Source organism: Micropterus dolomieu, linkage group LG06, assembly GCF_021292245.1.
Source record: "Micropterus dolomieu isolate WLL.071019.BEF.003 ecotype Adirondacks linkage group LG06, ASM2129224v1, whole genome shotgun sequence".
NCBI classification, from domain to species: Eukaryota; Metazoa; Chordata; class Actinopteri; order Centrarchiformes; family Centrarchidae; genus Micropterus; species Micropterus dolomieu.
This window is the reverse complement of record NC_060155.1, coordinates 9,672,482-9,683,637: the sequence shown is the minus strand read 5'-3', so window position 1 is coordinate 9,683,637 and position 11,156 is coordinate 9,672,482. Positions and strand designations below refer to the sequence as shown.

The following is an 11,156-nucleotide window of genomic DNA, read 5'->3' as shown; positions in this document are numbered from 1 at the left end:
GAGTCGAATGCCAAAGTATGCGAGCGTGCGAGCTCACAGTAGCGCGCAGCAGCGACGAAAAACACAGCGTTAGAGGTCTGAAATGTAATTATGAGATGTGTAAAAATATTTTCGTTTCATTTTGAGACTATGGCGGGCCGCCATGGTCTCGTTAATTAATGGGAAACACTGTGCTGTCTAGGTTTTTAGTTGTTTTTTTTAACCATAATATACCACATCCAGTGCCATCAAAGCTGCATTATTTGTTAAAGTCCATTTATTTCAATTGGTGACAAAAGTCAAACTTGAAGGATGCTCAACCCAATACGCATTATTCCTACCACTTATAAATCTACAACCATGCATATTTTAACAAAACCAAAACAATGCACTTTCAAAACGTTTACTTGGTGAAACTGCACAGCCTTGCAATACCAACAAAAGTGACAGAGGGAAGTATTTTCAGTCAGTCTATAAGGCAGCTATATGACCATTTTCCTTTGAAATTATACTGAATTAGTGGTTAGTCACAGCGGTATATACCAGAGGAAAATGAAAAGCAGACAACTGAAATGTTTCAGATGCACAACAATACAATGTCACACTGTACAATAGAGAATCACTTGGTACACTTGCAAGACATCTTTTTTCCCCACATCCTCCTCATGTCCTGTTTTCTAAACACAGCTGTTGACGGCTTCACAGAGCTGGTCCACAATACCTACCTTTTTTAAAAATATGTGCTCTACAATTCTGAAATATGTTTAAAATCTCATACAGTGTGTATTGGTATAAATAAGTCAACTAGTCCTTGCTGTTAGGTCTTCTCCAGATCTGTATCGCCGTATGATCTCCGTATGATCTCCCATTACATACATATAAATTCTCAAAGCACTTTGTTTCCATAGCAGCATTGACAAATGAACATTTCTATAAAACTAGGCACACAGTTACTTTTCACACAAGTCTTAACATAACAAATGTCAATACATACTTGAGAATAGTCCAATTATTACAACTTTTGGTGTTATGCTCATCTTACATCTTCATCATCATCGATGTAAGGGATATCCATGTTGTCAAAGCTCCCATTTAAAGTCTTACTGGTGACCTGGGGCTTGATGGCTGAGGAGTTGTCTTGGCTTTGAAGGAAACACATGCTTTGGGTAACATCTGTCTTTTGTCCTGATGCGAACTCCCTTGGTTTATCATCTGTTTCAGCCATTAGACTTCTGACTCTCTGCGCCAGGTCCGGAGGTTGGGGAGGACAGTCAGGTATCTGGGTTTTCATTTGCATGGTCACCTTTCCTGGTAATAGAAACATCAGATTAGCAAACATAGAAGGCCCTGGTGAAAAAAAAAAAAGCAGTGTAATCCTGCAGCTGAGTTGACACTTGCTGGACCACAATGCAACGTCATCCACCACAATGTTGTGATGGCCAACCAAATACGCACAAGCACAAATGATATATATACTCCAAGTGGACTTCCTGGATTGTATTTTATGTCTCACTGGTACCTAAACATCATGCCCCCACCGCCGCAGTCCCTTAGGTAATTTTAACACAGGTATGAAAAAACTATATAATCACATTAACCTTTTTAGTGAGTTATAGAGGAAGGTGAAGGTACCATACCTCCCTACTGACCTTCGAAGTCAAGGCTCTCCAGGCTCTCCATGCTCATTGATGACAACGAGTCCAGGTTGTCATTGTCAGAGTTCTCCTGTTCCAAATCAGTTAACCTGCAGGCCAAGTCCACCCTGAAATTAACAAAACAAGATATTATTTTTCAAATTAATTTAAATGCATTGTGCACAGTCCACTTATCTCCACTGATTCTTTTTAGCTCACTTTTCTTGCTTGATAGACTTGATCCTATTTATGAGGGTTGTCTCTGTTTCATCCAAATGCATTTGCTCTGGAACTTCCAGCTGTGAAGGCTTTTCAACAACCTGCACAGAGATCAGATGTTAAATAGAGACACTGGCTCCAAATCCAAACCAAAACTGAGCTGCTCTGCAACTACTGTAATCTACTTTTTAGAATGTTTCAGAAGTTAAGCTATCGATACTAAACATATTTATATTTTTAGGAGTTTTTCATTGTTTAATCTGTACATTAAACATTAGGTGACTCTGGCTAATACTGGCCACCTCCCAGGTGTAAATGTATGGATTAATATCAATATAAAGGAGGATGGTAACTTCCTGAATCTTACTTTTATCAGATTTATATTAAATTAAACAGTACCTGGTGGCAGAAGTGGATAATCAAGACAGCACTTGACAGTGAATTTACTACATTTCTGTTAGTTGGTATACTTTTTCCCGTGGCATAATCTGTGCTGTTCTGATGCATTATGCATCTGTGCAATATTCCAGCCAGTTTGACTTAAAAACAAAATTTCTGACAGAGGCTCTCAGTTGTTATTTCATGATGCATCTTCCTTTGGCATTGTAGTTCTTTCTCACCGTGTTTTGTCTCCTTAGTCTGAGCTGATTTACAGCCATGGCCTCTGCGTATTCCAGCTCCTGGATATTCTGCATCTTCTCATTGTAGCGTCTGAACTGCTCAGTGATCAGGATCTCCACACACCTGCAAACGACATGGTCAAAGATGAATATATCCCCATAAAAACAGTCCATATCTAGAAACACAAACAGTATTGTGAAGCTGGCAAGAAATAAAGAAATACATATAATAAAACTTCTTGAATATAGTGTTATGGAAGTGTGAAGTCTGACTCACAGTGTAGTCTTGGACACATCATTCATACCAAGGAAGGGGTCATTGACATCAGGTGAACGCAGGATGCAGGGGGCAAACACAATGGCGAGAGAGCTTGGTGACATCTTATTGTGCTCTTCCTCCTTTGCAACCCTAAAAAGACCCACAGATCAAGACCCCTCAGAATCAAATAATCACCATGAAGAGTGGAAGATTCACTGCAACATTTTAGAATATAGTGGAAAAAATTATTTTTTGGCAACACACAAGCATTAACTTTAAAAGAGTATAAACAGCATAAGGGAATAATAGAGATCCTCCTACCTGACAAGGTGAAAGATGAGCCGCTCTAACGTGTTATAATTAGCGGAAGGAAGTTCATCAACCTTTGTGTATACAGCCCTAATTCTCTCAGTGCTTTCTGGCAGCTCTGGGGGCAAACAAGCATGGAGAACAATAAACTTCAAAAACTTGACAAGAAGATCACAAGTAGAGCTGAAAATGAAATGATTTTGAGACAATTAATCTGCAACCTTTTTGATAATAGGTTAATCTATTAGTAGTTTTTTAAGCAACAAAGCAAAAAACACCTCACTAGTTACAACTTCTCCAATGTGGCTATGTCTTATATTATATTAATATGTATTTTATATCATTTTAAACTGAATATTTTTGAGTTATGAACTATTGGTTAGGCAAAACAAGACGTCTGTAGATGTCACCTTTCCCTCTGGGAAACTGAAATTAATATTTCTTTGACTATTTTCTGATGGACAGAAATGATTCATCTACTAACTGAGAAAATAATCTGTAGAATGATCAATAATGAAAATAATTAGTTGCTGCCTGCAGTGTATAAATAGGTAAGTGACTTTATGGCACTAAAAACATGGGCAGCAGCAGTGGTTTTCTATTTCTAGTAGCTTATTTCATCATTTTAATTGTACTATGGGCAGCCGTTAATATACTTGGGTCGCCCGCCCAAGTAAAGTCTATGTGTGGGAAACACTGAGCTCATTTATCAGGAATATACTTGAATGCAAAACAAGGGGGAAAAAAATGCATAAATGCACACCTTTCTGGTTTACACTAATAACATCAATATTTACTCACCTGTGGCATGTAGAAAGTCGCTGTAGAGGGAAAAAGTCATGAGGGGTTCTGGCAGCTCTCTGAGCCAACGTTTAACCAGACCTGTGACGGTGTGGATGGGGAAGTTCTCTAAACATGTTGCCTCAGGATCTGATGCCACAAGACAGAACACACGCACCAAAACATTTAAAATAATTTTAATATTATGTGAAATCATTTTTCAGTCTACACAGTTGGTTGACAAAGGATATGACAATATTTTATCATCATAAAGACAGATTAATAATTTGAACTTGAACTATTAAAAAATTAATAAATAAACACAGATTAACAGAGGAGACCAGACTAAGAAAGACAAAAAAAGAAAGAAAATGGAAATAATCTGAGTGTCCCTGTGGTGGATAAAGAAAAAGGTTCCGGGGAACTAAAAAGTTGAAGAAAGTATAAGAAAATTCCATAGACTATGTGTGTCATTGCTCCACACCAATAATGCCACTTAATAAAACAAGAAACATAATGTTATGTGAAAGTCTGACCTATTAAGTAGACTGTAGCTGACTGGATTTGTTGGGTTCCTCAGACAATATTTTGTACATTTCAATTTTCAAGAATTTCTTCTTACCAGTCTCCAGAAGCTGGTGGAGCTCCCTCGCTCGACAGGCTGAGCCCGACTTGCGGTAAATACCCTCTGTGTAGAGGCCGTTCAGCTCCACATGCATCAGCAACATTTCTACCACTTTGGGCACAGGGTGGGTTTTACTGGTAAGGATACACACCTGCACCCCAAAGTGAACAGAGCCTGCTCCATGGTCGTCCTATCACAAGACATAAGAGATTTATGGACAGGGAGTCTTGAGAAATTAAAATGTATGTTGCTAGAGTATTGCTATCGTAGTATACTATTTGTAAAAGTATTATAGATGTCTGCTTCTACCTGCTTGGCACACCTCTTCGAGCAACCTGTCATGATTTTGTTCAGGCATTTCTTGTGGCATATAAACTTGCAAGCTAACATGAAAAACATTAGAGAAAAAAATTTGTTTAGTTTAATCGTGTCCCTCCATCATTTGTTATTTTCATTTTCTTACAGCTCTTTGAACTCACCATTGCACATGTAGGCCTTCTCCATTCCCCAGATGTAGGAGCAACACAAGTCACATGACTGCATGATGTTCACCTGGTATGTGCTGAACAGGTGATCCAGAGGACTATTAAGCTGCAGAGAGGATGTAGAGACAATGGACTTGGATGATTTACCTGGCTGTACCAGATAATGCAGAAACTTCACAATACTGGTAAAGATATTCAACTTACACAGGTGTCGTTTTTCCGCCTCTTCTTCGTCACCTTGGAGGCCTGAGAGAAGGCAGAAGTGAGTTATATGACTGAGTCATGTGATCAAGTAGTTTAATGACAGATGACTAACTGTAATTCTCAAAATTACCTTGGCTGGTTCAGTTTCCACTCGTTTTATCTCGCCCCTAACAAAGCCGTCCAGCATAGACTGAAACAAATTGACCACCAGCGAGACTTCTTCCTTCTGCTTGGATCCTGCTAGTGTGTTCACTTTGTTGTGGTAGCCCATCATCAGATCTTTGTAGCTGATTTGGGGCTTCTGTTAGTCACAAAGTGTGTATGAAAAGTACAGTTAGGGACCACTTTCCAAGCCTCTTAATTTGGCTCGTTTGTAAGATTTTAACAGACTTAAGTGACTTCAACAGTAAAATAAACTTTAATTGATCTTTATTCTATATACTAACATCAGAAAAACTGTAGTAACTGATAACAGCAGGTCAGTTTGTTTTCCTACAATGATCATGAATGGTAGAGATGTGCTGGCAGATCCTACTAGATTAAACTGTATATTGTATAAAGAAGAAGCTGAACTGACCTGGACAGAGTACATGCCTTTGATGGTCTCTCTGAACTGCATGGTGGCTGAGAGGAAGATGCTCTCTGTTGGTGACAGCTCTTTGATTCTAGTTCGCAGCTCATTCACCTGAGAACAAAGGTGAGGAAGATGTAGAACAAAGGATTTTTTTTATTGGATAGGGACAGAAAGGGGTACGACATGAAACAAAAGGTCCCCCGCTGGAATCGAATGGGGGGACAGTTATGTGGCATGTGGCTTAAACTTTTGGCTAGCTGGGAGCCCCAGAATACAGGATTATTACAAAAAATATATACAATATTTAATGCCCATCCTGTACAGAGTGCTCGTGTTATTTTCCAAAATGCTAGAGCAGGGATCGACAAATAAGTCTGCCATGAGGCCAAACATGGCTTGCACAGTAAAATTATTTCAAATTGGTGGATACTCAATACTTGTGTACGTTTAGCTCAGTTGGTAGTGTGCGGGACTCCTGTTGGGAGGATTGCATGATCGATCCCAACATACTACCAATATTTTTTTTCTCCCTTGTTAAAGATCTGCATTCATAAACCTATGGACGCTTATTTTCATTTCCCTGAGGAAATTCAGGGGAATCCAATCACACGTTTACTGACGGCTTTTTCAGAGGTGTGTTAAGCAGGACGGAGACTCTTCTGAATGGCATGAATGAATAAGGCATTATATAAAAATTACACAAATGGGCCTGTATCTAATGAAATAATCCAATAAATGATCAAAACTTCGCTCATTAAATCTTTTAATGGAGCAAAGGGCCGCGGGCTGGCATTGATCCTGTGCCCCTGCGGTAAGGACCTTAGTCTCTGTATATGGTGTGTGTATATAATGCCACTTTTAACAACACTGATGTTGTCAGTAATCCCTGGCACCTCCCGCCTTAGCCATTCACAATGCTCCATCCATAACAGCTGAATGTATGTATGTACTGCATATAATTAAAATTAAACTGCACATCTAGAGTACAAACAAGCAAGAGCCATATGTGTGTCAACATTTGGAAGTGCTATAAATAAAAACCAGAGTTAGCAATTTGCTGCTTTGGTCTCACCTGATTGCCGAGGAACTCGTCCAGGTTTCGCAGCTCTTTGGGGTCGGTGATCTCACGGTCCAAAGACACATTCCACTCCGTCACCCGTGTGGCCCGGCTAATTCGAATGGTCGGGTTTCGTTCGACCCTCTCACTGTTCTTATTTGGCATGTGGTAGGGATGTGGAGTGTAGCTGGGCAAGTTGACTGCAGTCAGATGAGGGAGATGTGGCATTATTAGTCTGACATGACTATTACAAGTTTAAACACTACATCTACTACAGTATATGTATAAGTGATGTATAGGCACTATATGTATGTACACTTCTAAAGAAAATAAATATTTCTATATTCAGTAGAGCTTCTTCAAACCCCGCAAAATCATGTAGGCACATTATATTAACTAATGAACAAGCATGATCAGTAAATATAGATTACCATGCAAAAAGCTATGACACATGTCATTGTTTCTGTAGACCTTAAGTTATTCACATTTACTTTATGCCACCGTACAGTGCACTTTAAATTGCCAAACTTAGAGTTCACTGTATATGTATATTTATTTGTAAAGACCTGCATTGCTCAAATAAATACATTAAGTTTCTTGCTTTGGGGAATCAGACTTTGAACACTTTTTTTTTACCGGTTTTATCGGACGGAGAGTCATTGTTCTGGGAATATTTAGGTGCTCGCTTTCTCAGGAATTTGCCAAGAAACCAAACCCTGTTGAAAAGACAGTCTGTATAAGTTCCATGCAGCAACATATCAAATACATTAAGTACTGGTAAAAACATAAAGCTCAGTCATGAAAACTCACAACCTTAAACAATTTCCTTTGAACTGAGTGAAGGGTTTTACCTATCAGGAGTTGTGGGTTGTGATTGGTTAGATGCCCATTGTCTTGAGTCCTCATTGGTACTCCTTGGTGGAAGGCTGAACCTTGACCCATCAAGTTCTGCTGGTATCTGCATGAGAATCAAAACATGCTTTAAGTCCAAGTATAAACTACTTGGGAACAAGAAACTCAAAAAAACCCTACTTTCCCAAGAAAACTAAAACTGCTGTTGATATCCCAAAAAACATGTTACTCCGGTTTCCCCACCATGGCCCTGCAGCAGCTGCACCACACCTCCCCCACCACTAAACCAGACAACATAAACATGATAAAATATCAGCACAATAGTGGTAGTCCTTCACCAATTTTTCATGCAAAGCTAGACTGTCACCTGCCACCAACTGAACTCTGACCTTTTTTGCATTAATTAGTATAAGTTAGTTCATTTACAGTATTAATAACATTGTGTCAGTGAGTTACAAACATTTATTATTTACACACACGCAAGTGAGATTTAATTGACAAATGTACAGATTCTAAATCTTATTCCTATGTTTAAACATTCATTGTTAGATGTGACTCGCTCTGTACACTAATAATATTTTTCACTTTTGATTTGGATTATCAACAACATGCCAGTATGTTTTCATTATTTAAAGTATAATTACTGCCATAACCTGAAGAACATTTATATAATAATTGGTTCATATGTACAATGCCATACACTTTAAGGTCAATACAGGTTGCCATGTATAGTTAAAAAGATAAATATGATTAAACTCAAAAGATCATCAAAGTCACAATCCCTGTCTTAATTTTAAAGTGACCAAACACTGACATAAAAACAATTGACCATATTTTGTAGTGAGCCTGTACCTGCTGACCTACGGCTCATTTGGGTGAAGAAACAAAAAAGATCAGAAATGAGCTTGGAAATAGGCTCTGCTCATTTTTTTTATCCTGGGCTGCAGAGCAGAAAAAAGAAGTCCCAGAACATTGCAACCTTAAGTCAGTTCGGGGCATACATATGCAAGGCCTGCATGCAGAGGAGAGCCGTAGTTGGTCAAAACCTCTCTTTGGTCAGTACCTTGACCTGGGATCTGAGGGCCCGGATATCTTCGCTACTGGCCGAGCTCTTCAGGCTGGGCGCATTCGGGCTCATGGGAGGCAGCGGAAAGCTCCAGTACTCGCTCTCCTTGGACCCCCCAAAGTCAATCATCAAACCACTGCGGGTGTAGGCTAAGTGCCGCTTGCGTTTGGGCAGATTGCGGAAATGCACCCTGGCCTAATTGGGCCAGGAAAGGTGATGAGGCACAGATTGGGAGGCCTTATTTGATTCACGTGTAAGGAGTTCATGTGTTTGTCAGCTTACAGCACACTTAGTGCTTTGAAAAACCAATGTCAGCATTTCTTGTTGTATAGGACACTAACAACAATTATATGAGAAGCAAAAAGTAAAGGAGGGTTGAATGTTCTAGTCGAGTATGCAGACACAATGTTTTTGATTATGTAATAAAATATCAACGAAGGTTACCTGCTTGGTAGAGGGTGAGCTATCAGATTCTGAAGAGCTGAATTTGAACAGGTCATCAGCCGACTTGGACTTCCCTCTGAGCCTGTAATGAAGAAGGAAATAGAGCAGAGCTATTGTGGGACTATAAAACACTGTGCAATTATTGGTAACAGCGACAAGATGCATGTATTTTGAGAAATGATTGCCATATTTATATTTTGTCACAAGATAGACACAATAGAAAGAAAAATATAGAAACGTGTTCAGATTAGTAAAACACAATGAAGTTTTTGACATTATTAAAAGAGCTTGTTGAGGCCATGCTAACAGAGCTCCAACATTTGTGGAGAAAGAGTTTTTGAGTGTAGGACACTAACCGAAACTCATCTTTCGTATTGTCTCGCCGCCGTAATTCTGGACTTGAGTCATCACTGTGTCTTTCCTTCCACCTCTCGGCCTTCTCCTTGATGCCCCCCATATCTTTATAGCGCTGAAGTAGGATGGCCTTAGAGGGGCTGGTGGAGCGATGATCAACGCCAACTTTAGTGTCAAGTGGGAGCGAGAGGGGTCTGTTGTAAGTGTGAGGCTTCTCCCTGCTCCTGACCCTCTGCGAAGACTGGCCCCTGCAGGGGCTGAGCTCCATGCTGTGCTGCCTCTTTAGCTCTTTGTTTGTGAAGCTGTTATGTAAAAACCACAAAATCAGACTGGCATCACAGCAATGATATATTATATTATGAATGCTAATGGTTTAGTATCTGTTTGGATTAATTTTACATGTAAACTAAACAAGAACTATCTTGCCTAGTTAATATTATTGGATAAATCCTGTGCAGATTTTAACCCATTTTAGCTTATCACAGATATATTAGTATTGGCATGTTGGCCTGTATGTAACAAAAAATGTTTATGCTATATAATATTTAGCCACCAGAGAGCACTAGTTGTATATTATTCAAAAGTAAAATGTTTAAAAAAACATTATGTGTTTGTTTAAAAAACATGCACACAACATTCACGGGCAGATAGACACGGCTAATGCATAATGGTATATAGTGTGGAACACAATGTCAATATAAAGAGTGACTTTAAACAAATCAGTGTTCGGGATTTGAGTTGAAGTTGTTCGGGCTCTTCATTTCTTTCTTTCCATTGCTTCTGATGCTATAAACGAAAACACATTTTTTTTTCAAACCCACCATTTAATGTGGTTATTGACCATTTAAGTGTTGCTTTTCTAAGTAGGTATTTAGTTGGGTGACCTGTCATATTAAGTTAACAGAATGGTGCTGAATGCTTTTAATTCCCAGGTGCCAGTGGGATCCTGCTGTAATACCTGGCATGTGTTAGCTTGTATTCTTAATTCACGCAGTTGCCTTTTTATGTTCTTTAAAACAAGTTAAACTCTACTAAAGTGACGTTTTATTCAACAAGAGCAGCTGGTGCTCCTACAATGCGAGCAGTGTTTGTGGTCTATACCTGTCCCGTCCAGGCTGAGGTGTGGACGTCTTCTCGTCATCCTCATGTTGGTGCTTTGATTTCAGGGAACTCCTCCATGCTGTCTGGATCACTGTAGCAGCTCGGTTCTGGTTCTCATAAAACCCACGCCAGCTCCTCTGAATAAACGGCAGAAATCCTCTTGTTAACTTTAGTCTGGGGCCATGTAATTTATTTCCATGAGGAGATTTCCAGTTGAATTCTATTTTACAATATTTTATACTATAAATGCTACCTGTATAATCATAGTGGCATCTCTCTTTTGCAGGAAGTGCAACCTTAACAGATAGACACGGATCCAGCGCTGCAGGTTGATGATGTGACGCATAACTTCTTTGTTAAGAGTGTCTTGGAGCAGTTGCCTCTCCTTCTCCTTGAGGAACACCTGAGTAGATGAAAGAGCAGCATATGAATTATGAAAAACTGGGAACATTTGTCCAGTGTCATCTGTAGTACATGTCAGTACATGCATTACTGCCTATGTGATTTTTATGCGTTTTTATGACTTCATGTAAAGCACGAAATCCTCTTTCATCCTCTGGCCATGGAGAGTTAAGATCAGACTAAATTACAGTT

At 39.3% G+C, this 11,156-nt stretch overlaps 1 protein-coding gene across 5 annotated transcripts in view; it reads right to left on the bottom strand.

Moving 5' to 3' along the window:
- Window positions 1-238: 238 nt before the first annotated feature.
- The window catches only part of LOC123972252 (unconventional myosin-IXb-like), a 29,446-nt gene continuing 18,528 nt past the window's right edge, over window positions 239-11,156 (bottom strand). For 4 of the 5 annotated variants that reach the window (XM_046051597.1, XM_046051595.1, XM_046051598.1 and 1 more), the window contains exons 21-40: window positions 10,816-10,965; window positions 10,563-10,699; window positions 9,464-9,763; window positions 9,108-9,189; window positions 7,597-7,703; window positions 7,382-7,461; window positions 6,761-6,945; window positions 5,692-5,799; window positions 5,245-5,415; window positions 5,115-5,156; window positions 4,905-5,016; window positions 4,735-4,808; window positions 4,423-4,615; window positions 3,822-3,950; window positions 3,033-3,138; window positions 2,730-2,861; window positions 2,453-2,576; window positions 1,833-1,933; window positions 1,629-1,741; window positions 239-1,287 (exon numbers count right to left, since the gene is read on the bottom strand). In XM_046051597.1, the coding sequence (XP_045907553.1) occupies window positions 1,013-1,287; window positions 1,629-1,741; window positions 1,833-1,933; window positions 2,453-2,576; window positions 2,730-2,861; window positions 3,033-3,138; window positions 3,822-3,950; window positions 4,423-4,615; window positions 4,735-4,808; window positions 4,905-5,016; window positions 5,115-5,156; window positions 5,245-5,415; window positions 5,692-5,799; window positions 6,761-6,945; window positions 7,382-7,461; window positions 7,597-7,703; window positions 9,108-9,189; window positions 9,464-9,763; window positions 10,563-10,699; window positions 10,816-10,965 (2,721 nt within the window). In that variant the 3' untranslated portion in view covers window positions 239-1,012. Of the gene's footprint in view, window positions 1,288-1,616; window positions 1,742-1,832; window positions 1,934-2,452; window positions 2,577-2,729; window positions 2,862-3,032; window positions 3,139-3,821; window positions 3,951-4,422; window positions 4,616-4,734; window positions 4,809-4,904; window positions 5,017-5,114; window positions 5,157-5,244; window positions 5,416-5,691; window positions 5,800-6,760; window positions 6,946-7,381; window positions 7,462-7,596; window positions 7,704-9,107; window positions 9,190-9,463; window positions 9,764-10,562; window positions 10,700-10,815; window positions 10,966-11,156 lie in introns of all 5 variants that reach the window. The other variant, XM_046051599.1, reaches the window with a different exon arrangement.